This window comes from Erinaceus europaeus, chromosome 4, assembly GCF_950295315.1.
Source record: "Erinaceus europaeus chromosome 4, mEriEur2.1, whole genome shotgun sequence".
NCBI classification, from domain to species: Eukaryota; Metazoa; Chordata; class Mammalia; order Eulipotyphla; family Erinaceidae; genus Erinaceus; species Erinaceus europaeus.
In genome coordinates, this window is record NC_080165.1 from 17,838,399 (window position 1) to 17,863,635 (window position 25,237).

General features: G+C 47.7%; 1 protein-coding gene across 3 annotated transcripts in view; it reads left to right on the forward strand.

Annotated features, from left to right (window-relative positions):
* Positions 1–23,883, forward strand: part of TAFA5 (TAFA chemokine like family member 5) — a 225,471-nt gene extending 201,588 nt beyond the window's left edge. Inside the window, exons 4-5 of one of the 3 annotated variants that reach the window (XM_060188807.1) lie at positions 21,753–23,424; positions 23,469–23,883. In XM_060188807.1, coding sequence (XP_060044790.1) covers positions 21,753–21,761 — 9 coding nt within the window. In that variant the 3' untranslated portion in view covers positions 21,762–23,424; positions 23,469–23,883. Of the gene's footprint in view, positions 1–11,637; positions 12,788–21,752; positions 23,425–23,468 lie in introns of those variants that run through there. The other 2 variants (XM_060188808.1, XM_060188806.1) reach the window with 2 other exon arrangements.
* The last annotated feature ends 1,354 nt before the right edge of the window (positions 23,884–25,237 follow it).

Consider the following 25,237-nt stretch of genomic DNA (forward strand, 5'->3'; position numbering starts at 1 on the left):
ATCCTGGGGGACTAGCATCACTCTTTAACTCCGTATGCCTCAGTTTCTCTGTCTGTAAAGTGGGCAAAATGATTCCCTACTTCCCTAGGGCTGTCATGAAGGACTGAAGGGGTTGGAATGTGGATACCCCCAGAGTGGGGCTGGCATGCATTTTATTCATCTCTCACTCCTCAGTCTCATTCAGTTGTCAGAGGAACAACGTTCCTCTGTGTGTGTGCGTTTGCAGGAATATGATAGATGGGCCCAGCGATATATATATCTACTAGCTATTCTTTATATCTTTACGTGACTTGAGATTTAAATCAGAAAGAGTAGAAATTAAAAAGAAAAAAGTAAGCTGTGGTAAAAGTACGCTCATGTTTTAAGCAGCCCCATGTTATGCACCTCTCAAAGTAGTCCTCCTAGCGTTTTCTCCCCCTGATATTTTAAGCTTTAAACTAGGAAACTGAAAAGGCATGTGGCAAAGAAGTACGTGGGCCATTTAGGCAAAGATGTCTGCTCCTGTGTGGAAGCTGAAGCCCATTTTCATTCAGTCCAAAGACCCAGTCCACACTTCCTTTCTCAGCCACACCCACACCTGTTACAACTCCTGTGTGTCTTTCTTTTTTCCTCTTTTCTCTCAATAAGAGCAATAGCACCTGACTTCCTCAGATGTTCTCCAGATTCTTTGAAGAAAAGGGAAAAGGGGCTGTAATGATGATAAGAGAATACTAATGAAACTTCCAAAGAAATGCAGGGAATTATTGCATCTCAGACAAAACTATTTTTTGTCTTGTCTTGGCCATGTGTAAATTGCTTTTTTGTTGTTGTTGTTGCCCTTGCTGTTGTCAATGTTGGATAGAACAGAGAGAAAGCAAGAGAGGATGGAAAGACAGGGAGGAATAGAGAAAAAGAGATAAACACCTGCAGACCTGCATCACCACTTGTGAAGTGACCCCCTGCAGGTGGGGAGCTGGGGGCTCGAACCGGGATCCTTATGCTGGTCCTTGCACTTAGCGCCATGTGCACTTAACTCGTTGCATCACCGCCCAACCCTCCGTAAATTGCTTTTAAGTTCACAAGTAAGGCTGGAAGAAAAGAGGGAAAATATGGCATGAGTGGGAGATCAGATTATTTTAAGAGCACATACAAAGTTTACTGATCACTGACTCCTGGCATTTTGATTAAATGAATAATTGTTGGGAGTCAGGCGGTAGCACAGTGAGTTAAGTACAGGTGGTGTGAAGCATAACACCGGCGTGAGGATCCCGGTTCGAGCTTCGGCTTTCCACCTACAGGGGAATAGCTTCATAGGTGGTGAAGCAGGTCTGCAGGTGTCTACCTTTCTCTCTCCCTCTCTGTCTCCTCTCCTCTCTCCATTTCTCTCTGTCCTATCCAACAACAACAACGATAACAACAATAATAAGCACAATAATAAAAAAAAACCAAGGGCAACAAAGGGGAATAAATAAAAGTAAAAAACAAATGAATGTCTCGTAGTCGTGTCGTAACGTAAATGAAAGAACAGGAGAACGTTTTGTGCTTCAGACTAAGTTATAGACTGACATGCGTGAAAACATCCCTGTGCAGGCATCCTCTCCCCAGATGTGGGGATGCGCAGAAAACTGCCCTGTTCGTTGTGAGCCCTGATGCCACAGTGTCCCAAAGGTAGAAAAGCACACTTCAATGCCCCTGTGGTCCGGAAATGTTCAAGTCTGTGGTGTACGCCAGGTGCTAACCTTGCTCGACTAGGTGCCCTGAGGCTCCCGGGTGCTCCACATTACTCAGAGCTTGGGGACCTTGGCCCCTGAATGATATGGTTTCTAGTGGCAGTGGTGAGTGGGACTCGTGTCACCTGCATGTACATTAGATAACTAAATCCTTCTTCCCTTAAAAGGGCAAAAAGGGCTGGGTGGTGGCGCACCTGGCTGACTACACACAGTATCATACCGTCAAGCCCCTGCCCACCAGCTGCAGGGGAGGAGGGAAAGCTTCGTGAGCAGAGAAGCAGGTCTGCAGGTGTCCCTCTGTCCCTATCCCTCTCTCTCTCCCCCTCTCTTCTCAATTTCTCTCTATTCTATCAGAGAGAGAGAGATACATTTTGAAGGAAAAAATGGCTTCCTTTGAAATGGCAGCATTGAGGCTCAGTGACAACCCTGGTGGCAATCAAAAGTCAAAAATAAAAAAGAACAAAACAGAGCCACACAGTTGGTTTATGTAAGAAATTAAAATACATGGTAAGATTTCAGGATCCGACAGAATGATAACCCCTACACTTTGGAGGAGGAACCCATGTGTGTTCTTCAGAAAATATCACAGGAACAAAAGCTCTGGTCTCCACTATCCTCCAGGACCAGACTCCTTGGTGAAATGAACAAAAAAGAACTAGGGAGACCAGAGACTAAGGGTGTGCCCTACCTCTGCTGGGGCAAGGCAGCCTGCAGGTCAGCACTACTCCCAGTGCTGGTTAGTTTGGGGATAATTTGGCAGGTACAGACATAGTCGTATTGTTATGAGATATCTCATACCAATGAGATAGGCGCTGCCTAAGATCTGGAGAATCGACTGAAATGCCTTAAAAGTTAATGAAAGATCTTATTAACTGGCATCGGGCATGGTTATCCAAAGTGCCATATCTGTATTCAGTGGTGAACTTTCTAGGGTGCAAGGAGACTGTGGTCTAACTCAAAGGTCAGGCGCTGTGACTCACAGCCCCATCCAGCTCCTACCTTTGTAAATAAAGTTTTATTGGAACACAGCCATGATTGTCACATGGATCTCGCCTAGGAATGCATTTGTGCTTCTGCGACTGGGCTAAGAGTTGTGAAAGTAAAGCCATTTCATGGCCCACGAGGCTGAAAGTAGATGCCACCTGCCTCTGTTCACAAGTCTGCCAGCCCTAGACTAGATTAATCAAAGTTCACCCAGCTTGCTGCCAGCAGTCGCTTGTACTATGTCTTCTGGGAGGTAAAATCCGTGAATTTGCAGATGCCTGTTAGGATGGGATTTGCCCACGTGCTCATGCAGGAAATCCCATAAATTCTGTACATAGATAAAAGGCATTTGCAACGCGGTGTTGAGAAAACCGGGTTGAAACATGCACACAAATGAAATTGAACCACCTCATGTCACCGTGCACAAAAATCAACTCCAAGTGGATCAAAGATGTAGATATTAGATCAGAAACTAGAAAACACATAGAAGGTAACAACAGCAAATAAAAGGGAGGTGGCCATCTGGGTTGAGGGCACGTCACAACGCGCGAGGACCCAGGTTAGAGCCCCCGGTCTCCATCTGCATACAGAAGCTTTGCCTGTGGTGAATTAGGGCTGCAATTATCTCTCTTCCTCTCTCCCTCTCTATCACCCCTTTCCCTCTTGATCTCTGGCTGTCTCTGTCCAGTAAATAAATAAAGATAATAAAATTATTTTTTTAAAAACCCTGAACAATCTATGCTAAGAAATGTCCTCAAAGTTCAAGTCCAACAGCAAAGAAAACAAAAGCAATAGGATTAGATCAAACTGAAAAGCTTCCACACAACAAAAGCCGCCATCGTCCAAAACACATTAAAGAATGGGAAATCTTTACACAATATACTTCAGACAAAAGAATAATAACCAAAATACAGAAAGAATTAGTATACTTAGCAACGAAGAAACAAACTGCCTCATTATGAGGTGAGAACACGAACAGAACCTTTACTGAGGAAGAGGCCAACAGACATGAGAAAGTGCTCAAACTCACTGATTATCAGAAAGAGGCAAATAAAGATAATGAAGTACCACTTTGGGAGTCGGACAGTAACACAGTGGTTAAGCGCAGGTGGCGCAAAGCTTAAGGACTGACGTAATGTTCCTGCTTCGAGCCCCTGGCTCCCCACCTGCAGGGGAGTCGCTTCACAAGCGGTGAAGCAGGTTTGCAGGTTCTATCTTTCTCTCCCCCTCTCTGTGTTACCCTACTCTCTCCATTTCTCTCTGTCCTATCCAACAACGACAACAACGATTAAAAAAAAAGAAGAAGAAGAAGAATGGTGAAGTTATCTCCTTTGCCTCATCTTGGGTGGAATTTAAAGACATCATGTTAAATGAAATAAGTCAAAAAGAGAATGATCTAACTTAAAGGTAGGACTTAAGAAATAAGGTTAGAGAGGGAAACAGTCGTGAAACTTGGACTCAGTGTAGTGTATTGAACCTGGGGGAAGAGGTGGAGGGAAACTTGAGGTCCTCATTCATTATGCCTGGAGGAGATGAGTGATTGTACCCATGAGCTTAGAACTGCACTGTTAGCCACTCAATTAAAAAAAAAAAAAAAAAAGGAGAGAAGAAGTAAGTTGCAGGACCAGATCATGGTGCATCTGGTAGAGTACACAGGTAACTATATCAAGGACCTGGTTTTAAGCCCCTGGCAAAGCTTGATGAGCAATGAAGCAATGCTGCAAATGTCTCTTTTTCTCTCCATCTCTGTCTCCCTTCCCATAGCAAATTCTCTCTATCAAGAAAGGAAAAGAAAATATGACTGCCAGGAATGTTGGGTGCAGGCACTGAGCCCCAGAGAGTCTCTGGTGGCAAGAAAAGAAAAAGAAGAAGCCAATTGCATTATTAACTTCCAAGCACATATGTTTATAGTGTACAGTGGTTTAGTTAAAGTAAATAAGTAAGTTAGAGAAAGGGGGAACTCCATTAAAATCAGCAGAAGGCAGAGAAAATACATAAAAATAAGGAAGACGATGATATGGATGTCCTGTGAACAACTTAATAAGTAGATAACAGAAAGACATTAAGCTCATTGATAAGCTGGCATGTCGAGGTGGTCAGTTCTTTTGAGTTTAAACGTAGATTTAATGTAGCCACAATCAAATCTCCAACAGTTTTCTTCCAGAATGTTACAGAATAATTTCACATTTCTTCCTGAAGTGCAGAGCGGCCACGGTGCTTGGAAAGGAGGGCCTGGTCCCATGGTGTGGACACAGCAGTGGAGGCACATTTTAAGGCTCACCCCCAGGCTGTGGGGCCGCTGCTGGCTGAGCGTGAGCTCTGTCACCCACCCTCCCGCCTCTCAGGAACTCACAGAAAAGCTTGTTTACCTCCAACCTGAGGACAGAGTGGAAACCTGAGAAAAATGTTGGTGCCTCTCGTTGGGGCCAGACCACGTTGCCCTGAGTGGCGCCATGACAAACAGTGGGGAGAGAACCCTCGCACAGGGCCTTGGGGGAACCAGCTTCCTGTCTGGAGCCAAATACAAATTGGATCCTTATCTCAACACTGAGTTGCAAATCAAATTCCCCAGAGATTAAAGATCAGATGATAGCAGGTGAGGCTAGTAGATGGCCAAAAAAGGAGAGGTGTCTCTCTGACCCAGTTGAGAATTGAGCCAAGGGGCCAGCTACTCTGACTTGTGTCTGAGAATCAGCCATGATGCCAGCAAGCACCCATGGGATACTTCTCCCCGACAGTCTGCTCTGAGCACGGGGCTAACTCCAGCCGACCAGTCATTGACTCGGTCGGAGACACAGAGAAGCTGTGTCATATTTATCCCTACAGATCTCCAGTGATTGGAGACAAATCACACAGGCCCTGCTCTCAAAGAGGAGCTGACTGGTTTTAGCAACTTTTCTGGAAATTAGGGGTACCTTTGAGCAAGTAGAGGACAGGGAACATAGTAGGGGGTTCTTGGACCATGTGCAGTGAGGAGGACTGTGCACAGGAATACAAGTACAGCTTGCGGATCAGACCCCCTGACATGCACAGTGGGAAAGGCCCAGAGGAGTCTGAGGGGAGAATCGCTGCCAGGAAACAGGCGGAGCCACAATCCAGATGCTGCCCGCTGGGAGTGCACCTGTGTATCCTTTGCACCTATTTATTGTTACCTGGAGGTCTCTTGTAGGATGCAGGTTAAGAAAGGCAGGACAGCATCATACCTACATGTTACCATGCACAAGGACCTGGGTTCAAGACTCCAGTCCTCACCTGCAGGGGGAAAGCATCCCAAGTGGTGGAGCAGTGCTCCAGGTGATTTTTTACTCGACCTCTCCTCCTCTCTCCATCTCTATTTCTGCCTCTGTTGAAAAGGGGAAAAAAGCCATTGGGGATAATGGCATCTTTGTGAAAGCACCAAGCCCCAGGAATAGCACTGGTGGAAAGATAATGATCTTGCCTCTCTTGCTGGAAAGTGGTTGGGTGGGTGGGTTACATTGTGGAAGGGACAGAATTGTCAAAGAAGCAGTGTGATATCACCACCTTTCTGGGACGTGTGTGTGAACCACATCAGCGCTCAGCTGGCCTGGGTCTGGAGCCTTCTGACTGTGAAGAAACAGGGGCGCTATGACCTGAGACATGCTCTCCACCAGCCATGAAGAGGTTCAGAAGAGCACCCCTTCCTCGACAATCCCAAACTCCGGTTCCCTTAAGAATGAGTTAACAGGGTAGGAAAAGAAAAAAATGAATCCATTCATGACCCTTCTTGGTTCCCTTGACATACAGAGAATGTCAGGTTAAGAGACATATTGAATGATTCACTCTGCTTTGCAGAATTCCTTGAAAGACTTACCATCACCTCCACTCACATGTGCAAAGTGTATAAAATCTTCGTGCCAGGACCCAATTTTTAAAACAATAATTAGTGATTTAATATTGATTTTATAAAATCACGAGATGATAGGTACGACTCCGTAACATTCCCACCACCAGCGTTCAGGATCCCCAGTTCCAACATTGTAATAAGCTACAGAAGTTCTCTTACTGTTACAGACACGGGTTAACTTTTATTTCTACAACTATCTGTCTATGTTTGTATGTATTTGGCCTTTTTTCCCCTATGGCCCCATCTTCCTTTCCAAGTCACACATACACCTATTACCACATGCAAATTCCCCCCCTTTTTCCTCTTCTCTTTCTGGTTTTGATGCAGTTGGAGTTCAGAGCCCTCTGGTCATCTCCCCCTATCATTTTTCCCTCAAAGAAATGTGGATCAAAATTATTTTGGGGGTGCAGAAGGTAGGAGTTCTATCTTCTGTAATTTCTTTTCCACTGGAAGACATAGACATTGGCATGTGGCTTCATACCCCCAGCCTGTTTCTGTCTTTCTCTAGTGGGGTAGAGTTCTGGAGAGGTGAGGTTCTAGTATGCATTGGTAAGGTCATCTGCCCAGGATGGAATTATGATAGTGTCTGCAACTTGGTGGCTGAAAGGTGGCAAGATGTAAAGTGGGACAAAATGATTAATGAACAGGAACCAAAAAGCAGGAACAGAGATGAGAATAAGGACCTTAGGTTGGAAAGGAGCTAGGAAAGGACCCAAATTCTGCCTCAATTCTCTCTGAGTCATGTGAGAGCCGTTCCTGGGTTCTAATACACTCTGGACACAACTCAGCATATGCCCACCTAAAAGGATAAATGTGTCCTTTCTTTTCAGCTAGATACACCAAGGGAGTCAGAAATCTCTACTGAGCACCCCTTTTTTTTAATGGGAATTATTATCTTTATTTATTTATTGGATAGAGACAGCTAGAAATTGAGAGGAAAGGAGAGACAACACACTTACAAAACTGCTTCACCACTCGAAAAGCTTTCCCCTGCAGGTGGTGGGGACTAGGAGTTTGAACCCAGGTCCTTGCACATTGTATCATGTGTGCTCAAGCCAGTGCACCACCACCCAGCCCCCTGAACACCCTTTTGGAAAGTAATCTATATGTGCTCAAGAAATGAAACATAGAATAACCCCATGTGACCCGGGAGTCCAAGTATGGACCTGGAAGAAAGGAAAGCACACTCCCCCTCAAAGCCGGTGTACATGTGTTCCCTGCAGCAGACACAGAAAAGCCTAGAAGTAAGAGCCAGAAGTGCACCTGCTGGTGGGTGGATGCATCAGCACCCTGGACAGCACTCGGAAGGCCCAGGGTCCATAGCCAGCTCTGAGGAGTAAAGCATCAACAGGCACTGCTTCATGCTGAGTGAAAAGGGGGCAGGCTCCAAAAGGGACATGCTTGCGTGACTCGGTGACTTTGGAATATCTGACTTGGAGAGCCCAGTGACAGGAAGCAGATGAGTGATTGCCAGGGACAGAGAGGGCTGGGAAGTCCTGATGATGGGGACAAGGCTTTCTTCCATTCTGAGTTGGCCGCATGATGGCTGCACAGCTTTGTGAACAGACGCAGAGCCATGGGGCTGACACTTGGAAAGGGTAAATTGTGCAGCGTGTGAAGCACAGCTCAATGAAGCTGTTATAAACAGATAGATGGACATGGGTGCCTATTTGAGCCAGCAAGGATTTGGCACGAGGCTTCCTCTGATCTTGGGGTCCTGTCTGGGTGACAGCAGCCTAGTGAGGTCACAGTATTCCTGGCCAACAACTGTTGGCTTGAGGAAACTGCTGTGCACACCTCTGAGGGCCAGACGCCCAGCACATTGTGGGGACCTCCCCACCCCCGGTGGCCACCTGTCCCTAAAGGTGGACACAGGAGGTGGTTCAGTGCTGCAGACAAGCTGTATCTGCTGCCACATTAAAGAACTACCTCCCAGGGCTACACACACACACACACACACACACACACACACACACACACACACACACACACACACACAGGTTTTCTTGATTCAGCCTCTGCTGTGACCATGGTCGGACAAGACTGTTACTTACTGGGATGCATGTGGGGTCTAGATGTCATTGTGGGGCTGGCAAAGGTGGTGAGTAGGGGAATTTCAAAGGGGTCACAGAGGAGTGAGCTGGGTCAAACATGAACCTTACAGGGCCTGGGAGGATGAGGGGGACCTGGTCTAGCAGGAGCCTACACACAGACCAGGTACTGTACCCTGGATGGACACTGAGTGGTAGGTTCTGTCATTGCTGGGACAAATTAGAGTCTACAATACTTACCTTTAGAGGTAAAAGCTCTTCTTTTGGGTGCTGGGTGCTAATGCACCAGGTGAAGCACACACAGTGCCAAGAGCAAGGTCCAGCACAAGGATCCTAGTTCGAGACCCCAGCTCCTCACCTACAGGAAAGTCACTTCACAAACCATGAAATAGGACTGCAGATGTCTATTTATCTCTCCCCCTCTGTCTTCCCCTCCTTTCTCAAGCTTTACCCTATTCAACAATATCAACAACAGCTATAACAATAACAGCAATAACAATGGAAATGGCTGCCAGGAGAAGTGGATTCATAGTGCAGGCACCAAAGCCCCAGCAAGAACCCTAGAGATAGACAAAAATAACAACAAAAACTTCTTCTTTTTCTTTTCTTTCCCTCCTTTCTTTCTTTCTTTTTTAAGATAGAGACAACATAAGTAAAAGAGACCACAGCACCAAAGCATCCTTCAACTCTTCAAGGTGGTGAGGACCGGACTAAACCTGCCTTGGTCAGGTGGTGGTGTACCAGGTTGAGCGCACACATTACCATGCACCTGGGTTCAAGCCCCCACTCCCCACCTGCAGGGAGGAGGCTTCATGAGTGGTGAGGCAAGTCTGGAGGTGTCTTTCTCTCTCCGTCTCTATCCTCTCCCTCCATTTCTATCTGTCTTATGAAATAAAATACATTTTAAAAAGAGGACCAAAATGGCTGCCAGGAACAGTGGATGTGTAATGTTAGCACCAAGCCCCAGCAGTAACCCTGGTGGAAAAATAAACAAGCAAATATGGTCACCACTTTGCCAGCACAGAAGCTGGTCTTTAACTCCTTTGGATTCATGAAGACTGTTGCTGAAGCACTCAGGCAGGCCAGTAGAAAGTGTCGTAAGGAGAATGGTCCCCAGGGCTGTGTCTTAGTGGCTCTATTTAATGTCCCACTGTCTTCTTGCCCTGTTGTGCCCCTGCCTCCCCCTCCATGCCCGCTGCCGGCCTGGCCTCACGAGTGTCTGCACGCACCTCTTTCTCCCTGCATGGCTCAAGTACATCGCGATCTACGGCAGCAATCTCCCCCAGACCCCACCTACAGGGGTTAAAGTTTCATACACAGTGAAGCTATGCTGCAGGTATCTCTCTGTCTCTCCCTTTTTTTTCTTTATTGGGGGGATTAATGGTTTGAATGTAGTTAGTTCATGTGTAACATTTCTCAGTTTTCCACATAACAGTCTAACCACCCACCGAGGTCCTCTGCTATCATGTTCCAGGGCCTAAACACTGCCCCCCTCACCTCTCCCCCCCACCCAGAGTCCTTTACGTTGGTGCAGTGCATACCTAGTCCAAGGTCTGCTTTGTATTTTCCCTTCTGTTCTTATTTCTCAACTTCTGTCTGTGTGGGATCATCCCATATTCATCCTTCTCCCCCCCCCCTTTCTATCTCCCCTTCTCTGTCCATTTTTCTCTGCTCTATCAAATAAAATAAAGTTTAACAAATTAAAAAGAAAGAGAGATCTATTTAAAACAAAAGTCTAAATGTCTGCAGGATGTTTTGCTGACATGAATCTTTCTCTGGGTCCATACCTCAGCCCTACAGCAGGAAGCAGTTACAGAACTTCCCTGGGCTCACTGGCAGAGGCTGAGCCTGTGATGTTGGGCTTAGCTTTTTCTGTGGACCAGGCTCACCACACAGGAAAGGGACTGTTGTTTTCAGATGGCTGACCCTTCTGCATCGCTCCCTCCCTCCCATCAGCACATGAAGGCCACACAGCGTTGGCTGTTCTAGAGCTGGCTGGTTTTACTCCTTTCAGCAAATGACCGTGAATTCTGGGCAGCACTACTGCTTTCCTCTCCCTTTGGGTGATGTGTGAGGCTTTGGGGTTGTAGGACTGACCAGGAAAGGCTTCATTTCCTGTTGTCAGTGGGAACCAGTTGAGTTGTTGCCCCTTGTCCTTGGCCCCAGGCAGGCCACCTCAGGACTGGGCCAGGCTTCTGCTCTTCAGCACTTCACCAAGTACTGGCACCCTGAGGACAGGACTCTGCTCCACATGGCTTGAGCCCCACCCAGGAACAGTCAGTCACTGTTGTATGCTTTACATTGGGTTCTAGTTCTCCCCCACCGAGAGAATTAGATCAGTCCTGTTAATTTCGCGGGCCTGCTTGGCCCCGCCCCAAAAGAACCCCGCAAGAGTTCCAAAGTGCCAGGGTTCCTGAGTTACAGAGTGAGAGAGAGTGCTTGTGCCACCGCAAAGAGACAGCAGAGCTCTGCTTGGTGATTAGTTTGTCTTAGTTTATGAATCATTGCTCCTGAATAAAGAAATACAGCTTCCCTGCCCAGCCGTTGTCTCCACGTCTCTGTTACCCGCCCGTGAAGCTAACCCGGCCAGCTAGAGCCACCGAATTTTAACAACAAGTCACTGTCTAGAGGACAGATAGTGGGAGTGGACACGAGAAGCAAACCCAGTCAGGGACCCAGCCTTGGGCATCACCTGCCCTGAATGCTCCTGTGGTTGATTGGAGGATAGTAGAGAGGGGTTCCCCAAGAGGACTAGCACAGGGCATTCCCAGACAGGCTCGGCCATGGGCCCTGGTCATAGTTTGCTTTGCTGACTTGAATTAGCAGCAACCACTCCAGTTTGGTTTGGGGCGGGGAGGAGCGAGGAGCAGGGTTCCTTGTTCATGAACTGCTCCTGAGACTTCAGGGAACAGTCCCAGAAAAGAAGTCACACAGATGGCTGGACATGGGTGGGAAGCTGTGGAACCTTTCCAGAAGCTTCTTCCCTGATTTTTTTTTTAATCTTTTTTTCCATGGAAACACTGTTCAGGTCCCAAGCCTCAAGAAAGCCAGACCACAGTCACCCTGTTGTTACCAGTTGCCTCTCTGCTGCTCATGAAGGCTTTTGTGTGGGGACTCTCAAGCTTGAAGGCAGGTGACCTCTTCTACAGAAAGAGCATCCTGGCCTGGAGAGAAACCAGTAGTTCAGCAGACTGTGTGCTGCAGCACTGCTGTGGGCAAGACCCTCGTTGGAGCCCTGGCATCACACAGGACATGCTGAAGTACCCTAAGTACCACTGCTGTGAAGTTTCTCCTTTCTCTTTCTTTGTCTCTGTGTCTGAAAAAAGTGGCATGGAGTGGTGAAACCATGAGGTCCAGGCTCTGCATAGAAGAAAGAAAGAAAAAAAAATTGCAGAAAATTCACACTGCCCAAACATGGAAGGGAAGCAGTACTGAATGAGAGAGAGGATGCTTCCTTCCCTGCACTTACAGGGGCCAGGGACTTTGGTCTGCACTGTAGAGGAAGGTCCCTGGTGTGTGAAAGCCAGTGGGGGCTGGAGCCAAGCTGTAGAGGCAACTCCTGATGGTGCCTCCTCTCACTGCTTCAGGAGCAACCAACCACTGGTGCTTTTGAAACCAGATTTATCAGTTTGGGATAAATAACGTTCTCATGAGAGAGAGAATTCAGGGTTGATGCTTTGCCAGAGTTGAAACCAGATGCCTTAAACATCCAAGGCCAGACTTGGAACTATTCACTAGCCTTTGTGACTTTTCTTTTTAAGATTGACTTATGGAGGGCAGGATGGTGGCACACCTGGTTGAGCATGCACATTACAGTGCACAAGGACCCAGGTTCAAGCCCCCCCCCTTCAAGGAGAAGCTTTACATACAGTGAAACACTGCTGCAGGTGTGTCTCTGTTTCTCTCTTCCCTCTCAATTTTTGTCTCTCTCTATCAAAAATAAATAAATAAGTAAGTAAATAAATAAAATTTAAGTTTGGCTTATGTATTTACTGGTGAGAAAGAATCAGAGCCTCAAGGGGACCAGAGGTGGTGCACCGGTTAAGTACACATAGGATGCAGTGTAAGGACCCTGGCAGGGATCCAGGTTCCAGCCCCTGGATCCCCACCTGTAGAGAAAACACTTTACAAGCGGCAAAGCAGGTGTCAGGTGTCTCTCTCTCTCCTGCTCTAGATCCCCCTTCTCTGTTGGTCTGCTTCTAAATTCTGCTTCTAAGACCCCTTCTGTTGCATTGCTTGAGGCTGTGGTCTATTTACATAATCATTGCTTTCATTGGTTGAATGCTGTGGTCTATTTACATAATCATTGCTTTCATTGGTTGAATGCTGTGGTTTATTTACATAATCATTGTCTTCATTGGTTGAATGCTGTGGTCTATTTACATAATCATTGTCTTCATTGGTTGAATCCCCCCTGGCTCGCACGCTATTTTCCTTCTCCCCACCCCCATCCTACGTAATTCCTCTTCCTGACACTTCCGCCTCAGGAGAGATATATATAGGACAGGATTGTGATTAGATATAGCTAGATCGAACTGCATCCCCGCTCGGCAATAAAGATTGAACTGCATTCCCAGCTCAGCCATGAGTCCCTGGTCGTCTGTCTCCCACCCGTGAAGCTGTGAAGCTAGACTGGCAACTGGTGCCCTGAACTGGGACCAGCAAATGGTGCCTGAACAGGGACTGACACGTCTCTCTCAATTTCTCTCTGTTTTATCCAATAAAATGGAAAAAAGTAGCCACCAGGAGCACTGGATTTGCAGTGCCAGATCGAGTCCCAGCAATAACCCAGGAGACAAAAAAAAAAATTAATTAAGTTGGAAAGAGTATGGTCTGGGATATGGATAAGCATTGGATTCTCCAGCATGAAGTCTTGAGTTCAGTCCCCAGCAGCACATGTATCAGAGTGAAGATATGGTTCTCTTTCTCTCCTCCTGTCTCTCTCACAAATATTAAAAAAAAAAAAATGGAAAGAGGACACCTGGTGGTTGGACACCTGCATCATCATGCTTTTTTTTTTTTTCTACATTGTCATCCATAAATGATCAGCCTCTTTCTGGGAGATTCTTGGGGTGAATTTCTGACTTGGGCAGTTGGAGATGAGTCTCAATCACTGCCCAGATGGTAGATTGCAGAATTAGCCCCTGAGAGGAGACAAAATCTAAAAGTTCTGCTTGTCAGAACTTTTGTCTGCTTGTCTGCTGGGAATCCACAATATTCCCAGGGCCCGAGGCTCAGTTCAAAGTGGGTTCAGGGTGGAGCTAGGCCTTTCACTCCACTGGCTCTGGACAAAAAGAACTGACAACTCTGTTCTTGTTCCAGAATATTCCTTACTTGAGTGCTCAAAACGTGTGATTCTGAGAGGTTAGGTGGACTGGTGAAATAGTTCACTTGGATAGTGCATTGCTTTGCTATATACAAGACCCAGGTTCGAGCCTGGTTCTCACCACATTGAAGGAAGTTTTGGTGCTATGTTTTCTTTCTTTCTTTCTTTCTTTCTTTCTTTCTTTCTTTCTTTCTTTCTTTCTCTTTTTGCCCCTCTATCTCTATCTTAAGGCAAGAGAATGTGTATAGTATCTTGAGTGTATATTGCTCTAAGTTACGGTGAGAATCCAGAAGAAACTTCATTTGTAGTTCAGTGCGTGGAAATGTAAACCGTAAGTGTATCTGACATAAACGAAAACCGGAGTTGAACCAGCTGGAAAAGCCCACCTACAATTAACATGCTAGGATGTCTCTCTCACACACACAAGATGCTTGAATAAGTACACAGATGTTCTCCTCCTGTTGGGATGGGGGGAAGAAATACATTAGACCAACACAGAACAGGAACCATATGCAAAGAGCTGGTAAAGTTTTCTGGAAAGCTATTCCACTCCTCTGGTCATGACAAAATACTGCTTTTCTCCTTGCAAATTAACAAAGACCTGAGATTCCCACCTCCATGCTGACAAGCTCTGGGAAGCAGCCCACCTGTGGATGTGGACCGGGCTATGGACAGTGGGAGGCCTGTGGGAGCCAGTCATGAGAGTGGGCCAGTGGGCCAGTGAGGCTCAGCCAACAGAACTGTCTACAGAGACGGTCATTGGAGAACTGTCCACAGAGAACTGTGACATGAAGAGTTGTCTGGGAAGAGTTAGACATAAAAACTATCCAGTGAGTGCCAACCACAGAGAGCTGACCACAAGTGTTATCCACTGAGGGTAAACCACGGGAGTTGCACAGTGAGGACCAGCCATGAGAACTGTCCACAGAGAGCCAGCGTGGGGTCTGGAGTCCCCAAGTGCCCTGGAAACCAGACAGCTCTTCCATACCAAGTGCCAAACGCCAGTCTCCATGATGTCTATGCACTGTGAAAAGCTGGGAGTGAAATATACTGTCATCTTCAAAATATTTATCTTTGGCTGTGGAGCTGTGGGTGGGTTTTTGTTTTAAGCTTTTCTTTGTTTTCTCCTTTACCTATGAATCTGGATATGTGCCACTTCATCAGTAGAAAATGGCAGAACCAATGCATCTTTCCAGGGTTAGTCCTGTGGGGTCCGTGTGTGACCTTGGGGACCATCCCCATTGCCCCCCACATGATGACTAGGTGGTCAGGGGAAAGATATGGCATTCTCTGGGACACAAGGGAATGGACCTGGGTGGCTGGATTACACATGCATACACACAGTGGGGCTTTTACCAAGCTCGAGGAGACAAGATAGATATGGGCTGGAGGGTGGACTTAGGGTTCAAGCTGACAGAAGTAGCTAGTCAGGTGTGCAGAAAGAGATGCACACATGTACCCCATTAGCAGTGAGTGGTGCCCCCAGAGGGATGTGTCCACTGGGACTTGTGACTGTCACCTTCCTTGCAAGTGAAGTCTTTGTAGAAAAAACCAGTGATCTAGAGATAGGGCCTATCCTCATGATCCTGAAATCTATGACCGCACTTTTTTTTTTTCTTCTGCATGATTCCTTTATTTTTATGGTATTCATTTCTGCCCTTCTTTTTAATTATTTTTTTGTTGGTGATTTAATAATGATTAGCAAGACTGTAACGTAACAGAGGTACAGTTCCAACACAGAGTTCTGTGTCCCAGCCCCTCCATTGGAAGCTTCCTTATTCTTTATCCTTCTGGGAGTATAGACCAGAATTCTTCATAGGGTGCAGAAGGTGGAGGTCTGGCTTCTGTAATTGTTTCTCCACTGAACATGGGTGTTGACAGGTCCTTCCATACCCCCAGCCTGTTTCTGTTTTTCCCTAGTGAGGCAGGGCTCTGGAGAGGTAGGGTTTCGGGACACATTGGTGAGGTTGTCTGCCCAGGAAAGTCAGAATGGCATCATAGTAGCATCTTCAAGGTGGTAAGATATAAAGCAGGTAAGTTGTTTAATAAGCAGGAACCCAAAGGTAGGAATAAAGAAGATAAAACTAGGGGTCTTCATGTGGGAAGAAGCTAGGAAGTCTATGTAGGTATGTTCCAAGGGGCCCATGACTTTCCTAAGTTTTGCCTAAGCCCAATAGCTAACATGCAGGGGAACTAAAAGTAACAGGAGGGAGAGGAGAGAGAGAGGTTTGAGTCTGGGAGGAGAACAGGTGATGCAGGAGGCAGGACCTGAACCTTATGGACACAGCTAGGTATTACTAACATTTTTGGAAACTAGAGGGAGTTCTGGAAGTTTCTTCAAGAGGGCCAGCCATGGTTGCTCTCAATCTCAGACTTCTGGCCCCCAGACTGTGCAGAACACACCTTCCTGTATCTGCAGTCCTTTTCTGCAGGAACCCAGAGACCTCCCGGGACAGGGTCCGGGCATGACCTGGGCAAAAAGGCCTGGGAAGCCCCTCTCACAGGGCATCTGACAAGGAGGACTGGCCTGGACACCAGATGTTCCTGGGGAATCTGGGAGCTCAGCTGGAAGACAGGTCCCTGCTGTAGATCAGACCCTTGTACCCACAAGGTCCCTGCATAGGTGGCTCAGAGACTCCCACTCTCAGCAAAATAGGGGTTCGCAGAACAGCTGGGGACAAGTGGCACTCAGAGGCTGTGTTACTAACACAACTAGGCCAGAGGTCTGGGTGGGTTTCTAAGAAGGCAACACCTCCCCGCTGTGTGGTGTTGGGGACTTGAGATAGAAAAAGAGGACTGTGGGCAGAAGAGTGCCTGAGACTGAGTCCCCGGGGGAGGAGGCTGAGTCAAGGGCTCTCCAAAAGCCCTCTGTGAAGGGTCTGATCAGTCTGAAGGTGGGGTGTATGTGGGGGGGCAGTGAGAAGAAAGGAGGTTGGATGGTAGTATACTGGGTTAAGTGCACATAGTACAAAGCACAAGGACCACGAAAGGATCCTGGTTTGAGCCCCCAGCTCCCCACCTGCAGTGGGCGTCACTTCACAAGAGGTGAAGCAGGTCTGCAGGCCTCTATATTCTTCTCCTCCTTTCTCTCTCCCCCTTCCCTCTCAATTTCTCTCTGTCCTATCCAATAAAAATGTGGCCAACAAGAGCAGTGGATTTATAGTGCAGACAGCCCCAGCAATAACCCTGGATGAAAAAGGAAGGAAGGAAGGAAGGAAGGAAGGAAGGAAGGAAGGAAGGAAGGAAGGAAGGAAGGAAGGAAGGGCAAGGGAGAGAGAGAAAGGAAAGAAGAAAGAAAGAAAGAAAGAAAGAAAGAAAGAAAGAAAGAAAGAAAGAAAGAAAGGAAGAAAAAAGGAAGGAAGGAGGGAGGGAAGGAAGGAAGGAAGGAAGGAAGGAAGGAAGGAAGGAAGGAAGGAAGGAAGGAAGGAAGGAACTCAAATCTGGAAGCCAGGATGGTTGGGGTGGGAGTGTGGGGATTATCTGAAACCTGGGTGGCTGGGATGGCAGGGGTGTTATTTTAAGGTTTGCCTCATTATTCCTTTCTAGAAAGTGCATAGAGACACAGCTGTTAAAGAACCTGTGATGGAGGAGTAGCCCCCAGAAGAGTTTTAGGGAACAGAGTGGATCTTGATAATTAAAGCAATACATTTTCTAGCAAGCAGATACCCTGCAATAGCCAATATATGTGGTTTAATTGTGAATTTCCCAAGCCTTAGATACACGGGCCATTTTGCCACCTTCCCAAAGACCCTGCCCAGTCAGGGGATTCTGGTGATCTCACTGCTGGGCTGTTCGGCATAGTTCCTGGACTCCTCTTACCCCTTGGCACACACCCCATATCTGCCCAGATTCAAAGTTGGGAAAACAATACATCTTGCTCCTGGGAAGAGCCCCTCATGAGGACCTGGTACTGAGCAGAGTCCCCCATTCCCTGTGGAACCAGCATGAGGAGACATGATCCTGGAGCAACATTCAGCTCTGGGTCTGAGTGGGTTGCCGCCCCCATCAGCTTCATTCCCAGGAAGAACAGATAGGCAGGTCCTTTTGCACGCCAAAAAGAACATTGCTCCATACTTCCAAAGGGGAAAAAACATTAAGGCAGGTGGCCAGAAGGGCTCTGAACGCCAGTTCCACCGGGACCTTTTGTGACCAGGAACCTTTTTTTTTATACCATCACTGAGAGGGAAGAGAATCTGGAGGACACTTGAGGAAGTCAGGTGCTGTTTCTCCTGTCTGGGAGGGAAGAGGAAAAAGGAAGGACAACCAGAAGTTGTAGTAGATATAAGTGGGGCTTTCAAAGTAAGTGAAGGCAGGGCCATAGAAGTGAATAAGTATCAGCATCAGCTTCTACATGGGGTCAACCTTCTTTGCCCAAGTGGCCCACCTTTTAATTTTCCTGAATAAAAAAATCAAAATATCAAGGGAGAAAACCCCTATAAGGAATACTTAGAGAGAGTTGGGGCAGGGGGGCCTTTCATTATTATTATTATTATTATTACTAATTTAATAATGATCAGCAAGCCCATTGGGTGAGAGGGGTACAATTCCACACAATCCCAACCACCAAAGTTCTTTATCCCATCCCCTCCCCTGATAGCTTCCATATTCTTTATCCCTCTGGGAGTTTGGACCCAGGATCATTATGGGGTGCAGGAGGTGGGAGGTCTGCCTTCTGTAATTGCTTCTCCTCGACATTATCGTTGGAAGGTGGATCCATACTCAGGGCAGGGGAGTCTTTAACAATGGAATAAGATCACTAATTTGTGTCTTATTAGTACAAAAAAAGTGAACTCAACTCATCAGTTAAAAGAGAAAAAGACTTGAATGTGTCTTTTGGGACTAAATGGATGGGACTGGCAGTAATTATGACTGGGAAGGAAGGAAGGAAGTGAGGGACGACTATGGGACAATTTCTTTCAGAAGTGGAATACAGAGAATGGAAATGGGCCGGGTGGCTGTACACCTGGTTGAATGCACATGTTACAGTGCACAAGGACCAGAGTTCAAGCCCCTGGCCCCCACCTGCTTTGTGAGTGGTGAAGCAAGGCTGCAGGTGTCTTTCTCCCTCTCTATCACCCCTACCCTTTTGACTTTTGGCTGTCTCAATCCCACTAATAAATGTAATTTTTAAAAATCTGAAAAAGAGAATTGTAAAATGGATTTTGATATATATATATATTCAATCCATATTCATGATTTTGGGAGAACTATGGTGATTACCCCTGGAGGGGGGGATGACAGAATTTAGATGGTGGGAATCATGTGGAATTATACTTCTGTTATCTTATAATCTTGTCAATCACTAATAAATATTTTCAAAAAGTAAAAAAAGAAGAATAGACATGCAGGGAGGTAACAAGGCTGGAAGAGGTCTCCCACAGGGACATTTACACAGCATCCTGGGGAGAGAGGGCTTGTTATTGTTAGGAGGGGCTTTGGGCAAGGAGGTGCCTTTCTGTGGGTTCCTCCCTATACATGGGTGGGTACAAACAGGCTACCTCCTCCCTTGTCTTCTGGGGCTGAGGTTGGGGAGCATCTGGGAACTCAGCAGGAGAACAGGTCCCTGCTGAGGACACCAGTCCTCTGGATCCTGCCTTCTTCCCAGTGGAGTCTCCCTGGAGGAGGCGGAGTGAAGGGAGATTGCCAGACACAGCACTCTGGTTAAGTGAGGCTGCTCTGGCTGCCCCCCAGTTTTGCTGGCTCCATCATTTTATTTCTCTTTTCTTTTTCCTTTCTATTTCATTAGATAGGACAAAGAGACATTGAGAAGGGATGGGGACATAGAGAGGGAGAGAGAAAGACTCCTGCAGATCTATTTCACCTCTCATGAAGTTTCCCCCCTGAAGGTAGGGAACAAGGGCTCAAATTCTGGTCCTTGTACATGATAATGTGTGTGCTCCATCGAGTATGTCACAGCCCAGCCTCTATCCTCCTCCTCCTCCTCCTCCTCCTCCTCCTCCTCCTCCTCCTCTTCTTCTTCTTCTTCTTCTTCTTCTTCTTCTTCTCCTTCTTCTTCTCCTCCTCCTTCTATTAGTGATTCAGCAGTGTTTTACAGATTCCTGAGAGTTTGAAGGTATGATTTCACACCTACAAACTGTGCATGAAAGTCACCACACCCTCCACCAAAATTCTTTAGCCCCTACCCCAGAATCACCATCATTTTCACAAAGTCCTAGAGAGAGTTTGATTCCTGTTTGTTGTTTGTTTTGCTTTCATCATCTAGATTCCACATGAGAGAAACCATTGGTAGCTGTCCATCACCTCTTTACTTATTTACTTCACTTAGCATAATCACCTCCAAGCCATGCATTTTGTCCCACATTGACAGAATCTCGTTTTTGTTTTTTCATCGCAGAGCAGTGTTCTGTTAAAATGCATATTGCGCAGCTTCTTCATCTCCCACCTGTCCTTGGACATTTAGGTCGCTTCCTCCTGTGGGTTGATGTGAGTAGGGCAGCTGTGCACATGTATATGTAGGCAGGTATATATCCTTTCAGACTCGTGCTTTCCTTCCCTCTGGATTTGTGTCTAGGAGTGGTGTTGCTGGATAGTTCATATTTGTTCAAGGACTCCCTAAACTGTTTCCAGTAAAGGCTGCCCCAGTTTGCCATCCCACTGACAGAGCTAGCTAAAAGTGGCTGTGTTTCCACAAACTCACTGGCACTTGTCGCCTCCTAGTTTAGGGGATTGTCACTGCGGGTATTTTATAATGGTTTTTACCACCATGGTTATCACTGGAGCTCAAAGCAACCACTCCCAGTCTCGGTCTCCCACCCCCCCTTTTTTTTTAACTTGATAGGACAGACAGAAATTGAGAGGGGAGGGGAAAGAAGAGAAGGAGAGCAAAGGGGGCCAGCTGGTAGCACACCTGGTTAAATTCTCACATCACAGTGCACCAGGGCCCAGGTTCAACGTCTGGCTCCCCACCTGTAGGGAGAAAGCTTCACAAGTATTGAAACAAGGGCTGCAGGTGTCTCTCTGTCTCTCTCCCTCTCTATCTCCCCTCCCCTCTCAATTCCTCTGTCTCTACCCAATAATCAATCAATCAGCATATTTTTAAAAGAGAGAGAGGAGGAGAGAAAATGAGAGACACCTGAAATAGTACTTAACTGCTAGTGAAGCTTCCCAAATACAGGTGGGGGCAGGGGTTTGAACCTGGGTCCTTGCGAATGAGAACCTCTGTAGTCAACCAGGTGCCTGTCTCACTGTGGTCCCTAAGGATACGTGACACTCTCCATTATTTCATAACTGCCATTCCCACCTCCCCACAGCCATATGTAGGGGCCTTACATTAAACACTTGGCAGCTGTGAACAAGCTTGTTCTGTCATTGATGTTTCCTGTGATGTTAAGGAAAGCCAGGAGAAGGCAGGCATCTTACCCATAGGGATATACAAAAACAACAACAAACAAACAACAACAAAAAAAAACCCAGCTCTGCAGCCACACAGGAGCTCCAAGTCCATCCCTTGTTGTGATGCAGTCATGCAGCACTTGCTGTATACGTAACAGGGTGACAGGAGCCACTAGGGAGACAGCTGGTGGGACTCACAACCACCTGTCAGCCAGTGTGGAGCACCTGCGTATGTGCTGAGGTCAGAGAGTCCCGGCTATACCAGAGGGGTCCCACCTGGGACACAAAGGTAGAGCAGGAGTCTCTGAAGCCCCCCACCAGAAACTAGGTCTGCCGTCCCAGTGCAGGGGAGCACACTGGCCCGGTGGACTTCCTTGGGGAGGTGTCCTGGGCTCTTCCTATGGCCCCTGAGGGCTTGAGGTGTCTCCCCAGAGGGTGACCTCTCCCTCTTGTTCTCTCCACAGGTCTCCTGACAAATACAGACCCGGAGGGGCCTGAAGAGTGACCTTGGCTCCCTGGAGACTTCACACCAGCCCCCTTTTTCTGGCCACCGAGGACACTACAGTTCTCCGCCACCCACCCTCCATTTCTCTTGGCCCATAATGGACGGATGGCCCATGTCCTAGGCGTCCTAAACTGAGTCTGTCCAGCTGTACTGAGGAGCCTGGCCCAGGACGCAGGTGGGACCACAGCAGGCATCCTGGGAGCCTGGCCAGGAGTGTTCCCCACGTAGCAGCAACAGGAGGAGGAGGAGGCAGCTGGAGGGGCCTGCCCCTGGCCAGCCCCAGCGGAGGAGGACGACGCCCCACCCGAGGGACAACAGAAGTGGTCTCTCCTTGTGCCCCAGACTGTCTGAATTGCTTTTATTTTCTTATCCTTTCAGTATACTCAATAGACCAAAGAGCAAAATCTATTTTAACGCACGAACTCGCCCTCTTTGTCGTCAGAGTCCCTGGGTCTGACTGGGGGGCACGGGAGCAGAGACATGCTGGCAGGCACTGCAGGGGCCTTCACCTCACGGACACTGCGCTGCACCCCGCAAAGGGCCAGCCTGCCAGAGGGCCCCGCATGCCCCTGCAGGACACAGCCCAAGATGTCCCTGGACGGACCGACCCCCCCAGGGGCCGCAGAGCGCAGTGCATTGCCAGCGCCTCTGTGCTTGGATGGACTTGACCGTACTAAAATCATTTCTGTTTTAACCAGTTAAACATGCCTCTTCTCCAGCTCCATTTCTGATAGTTGGATAATCCAGTATTCGCCAAGAGCATGTTGGGTCTCCCTCCCCGTGACTGCTGTCTCATCCAATACACCATTTAGCTCAGAAAGCAAATTAAAGAGAACTAAAGTAACACTTGTTTGAAAGAGATCATTAAATGTATTTTGCAAAGCCTAAAGTTATATATTTAACAGTTTTTATATGTTGTATATTTGTAGAAAATCCTATTTAACAATTTCATGTGGTAGCCTGCCCACCTGCTGTCCAAGGAGGGCAGGCAGAATTCCTCCCTGGGTGGGGGGGGTGTTCCTGAAGGTTCCGGATGGGTGTGGCGGGGAGCTGCGGTCCCTGGGTCTTGGAGAGCCAGGCACTGGTGGAGAAGCTGTACTGGGGGTCAGTGAACCCAGAACAGGTTCATGGTGTCCTGGGCTGGCAAGTGGGGTGTTTTTGCAGATGTGCTTGGCATAGTGGTGTCTCCTCCCACCCTCTGTAGTGTTGACACTGAGTGTGTGCACTTGACTGTGACTATCTCTCTCTCTCTCCCTCTCTCTCTCTCTCTCTCTGGAGTCCCTCTCCCTTTCTCTTGCCTTTCTCACACTTGTAGATCTTGAGGACCCTTTTATGCCAATCTCTTCTTCCCTGTGGGATGTACCTCTTGTCTTCAAGTCCTCTGTCTTCGTGTCAGAAGTTTCCAGAAAAACTGGGATGGATGCACAGAGACCCATCCTCATGGGGTCCCCAGACCCTGGTGAGGACTTTAGGATCTCCCTCCTCTGCTTACCTTCCACCGAATTCCTTCACATTTCTGAGTTCCTGCTGAAGTATACTACCTACCAGTCCAATTAACAGGAGTACTATGCTAGTTATCTGCTACTAAAAAAAAAAAAAAAAGAAAAGCAAAAAAAGATATATATATATATGTATATGTATGTATATATATATATATATATATATATATATATAGTGACTATATAGAAGCTGATCCAACCACCCATAGACTAAAGATAGGAGAAAACACCCATTTATTTAGGGCCAGTGTCCCTGAGTATTTAAGTGATGCCTCAGTCCTCCAAATTGAGAGGGGTGTGTGCTCTGGAATGGAGGAAACAGTCAGAGTTAGGGATGCACGGGGCCCCTCTTGGCTGGCCAGCTCCAGGCTCCATGCCCTGGGCTAGCTCCTGGCTGCTCTGCCAGCCTCCCTGCCCTCCCCCACACCCACCCTGGCCTGTTGCTTTGGACAGCGAGTGTAGACACCTTTGAGGGCAGAGACCGAAAGATTTAAGATGTTACAGCATTTTTTTTCTTTGTTTTACAGTATTTGATTTTGTGTTGACTCAGCTAAATTATGGAAATAAAGACAAAAAATCCTTTGATAAGTATGCTTTTGTGCGCTGGCCGTGGTGTCCTGGGAGAGGGACCGTGGCCGGCTGGACGGCACAGGGATGGCACGCTGGGCACACGGGTGGGGTATGGACTGATATCCCGGGGCTGGGATCACTGTGATGATGACCATAGGTGGTTGTGGAGCCTCTGGGTGCTTCTGAACCCATGAGGTGCTCTGTGAATCAGTGAACAATGCCTGGCCGGTCACTCCTAGTGTCCTCTAGCAACCCTCCCACCCGGCACATACACACAAAGGTCAGTTTCTGTGTCCTCTGACCAGTGGTCTTCTGCAGAAGACCTTTGTGAGCTTAACCAGTGCGCCACAGCCTGACCCCTCCAGTTTCTTTTTACAAAGCATGGGTCCTGGGAGCTGTGAGCTGAATGGCTGGGCCAGGGGGCCATTCAGAGTCAGTGCTTGATTTGGAGGAGACCTCCTTGGCCTCTGGGTAGACAGGATTTCACTTCCTTGAGGGTGTTCGGGCCAGCAGTAGAGAGACTTGTGCCAGGCCCGGCAGGCTTTGCTGAAGGTAAGGAAATCAGAGACTTGGAGACTGCCAGGAGCCCCCTGCCCCTGTGGTGACTCTGCACCTTGGTGCCTGCTAACTGCTCTGCTCCACTTCACAGACCAACCCACAGTTTGACTGGACCTCACTCTGCCTCACGGGATGGGCAGGAGTGAGGCGGGGCTGCAGGAGGTGCTGAGAGTCTGATGCCAGGTCAGGTGGAGCCTAGGTCAGGGCACCAAAAGCCTTGTCATTGTCACAGAAGCAGAGCTCCCCTCCAAGGCTAGCTCCTCACCAACTAGTTCAAGCCACAGATAGAGCTCAGACTTCCAGAGTGGGGTACGAAGTATAATAAGTGATGTGCACATGTGTAATTGTACTCATCTGTGTAGACATGTGTGTGCATGTGTGTGTGTCCATGTTCACTGATATTCTTATGAGCTGACCAGTTGGCAAAGCGGGGGTCTAAGGAAGAAGTCTGCATGATTTTCTGACCTTTTAGAGCCCCCAAATCCGGAAGTCACATTCAGAGATAGGCTCAGCAGAGTGGCTGCTATGGCTTAGCTCAGGCTTTGTCAGAGCCTTGGAGGTTGCTACTAGCCCAGCAGGCACATCCCCACCCCACCTCTCCATGCCCCCTGAGTACTCACTCCCCTAGAGGTACCTTGACGCCTCATGGCCCACCATATTGGCACTGGAGGGGATGACCTGCTTGGCTGTCATGGTCCTGAAGTGAACGTAGAGTGAGGAGCCAGAGATGTGCAAAGCATGTCTCTGTTGGCCACTCCCCCAGCCACACCCCTTGGAATAGAAAGACCCAGATATTCCTGGGGGCTTCCCTGGGACT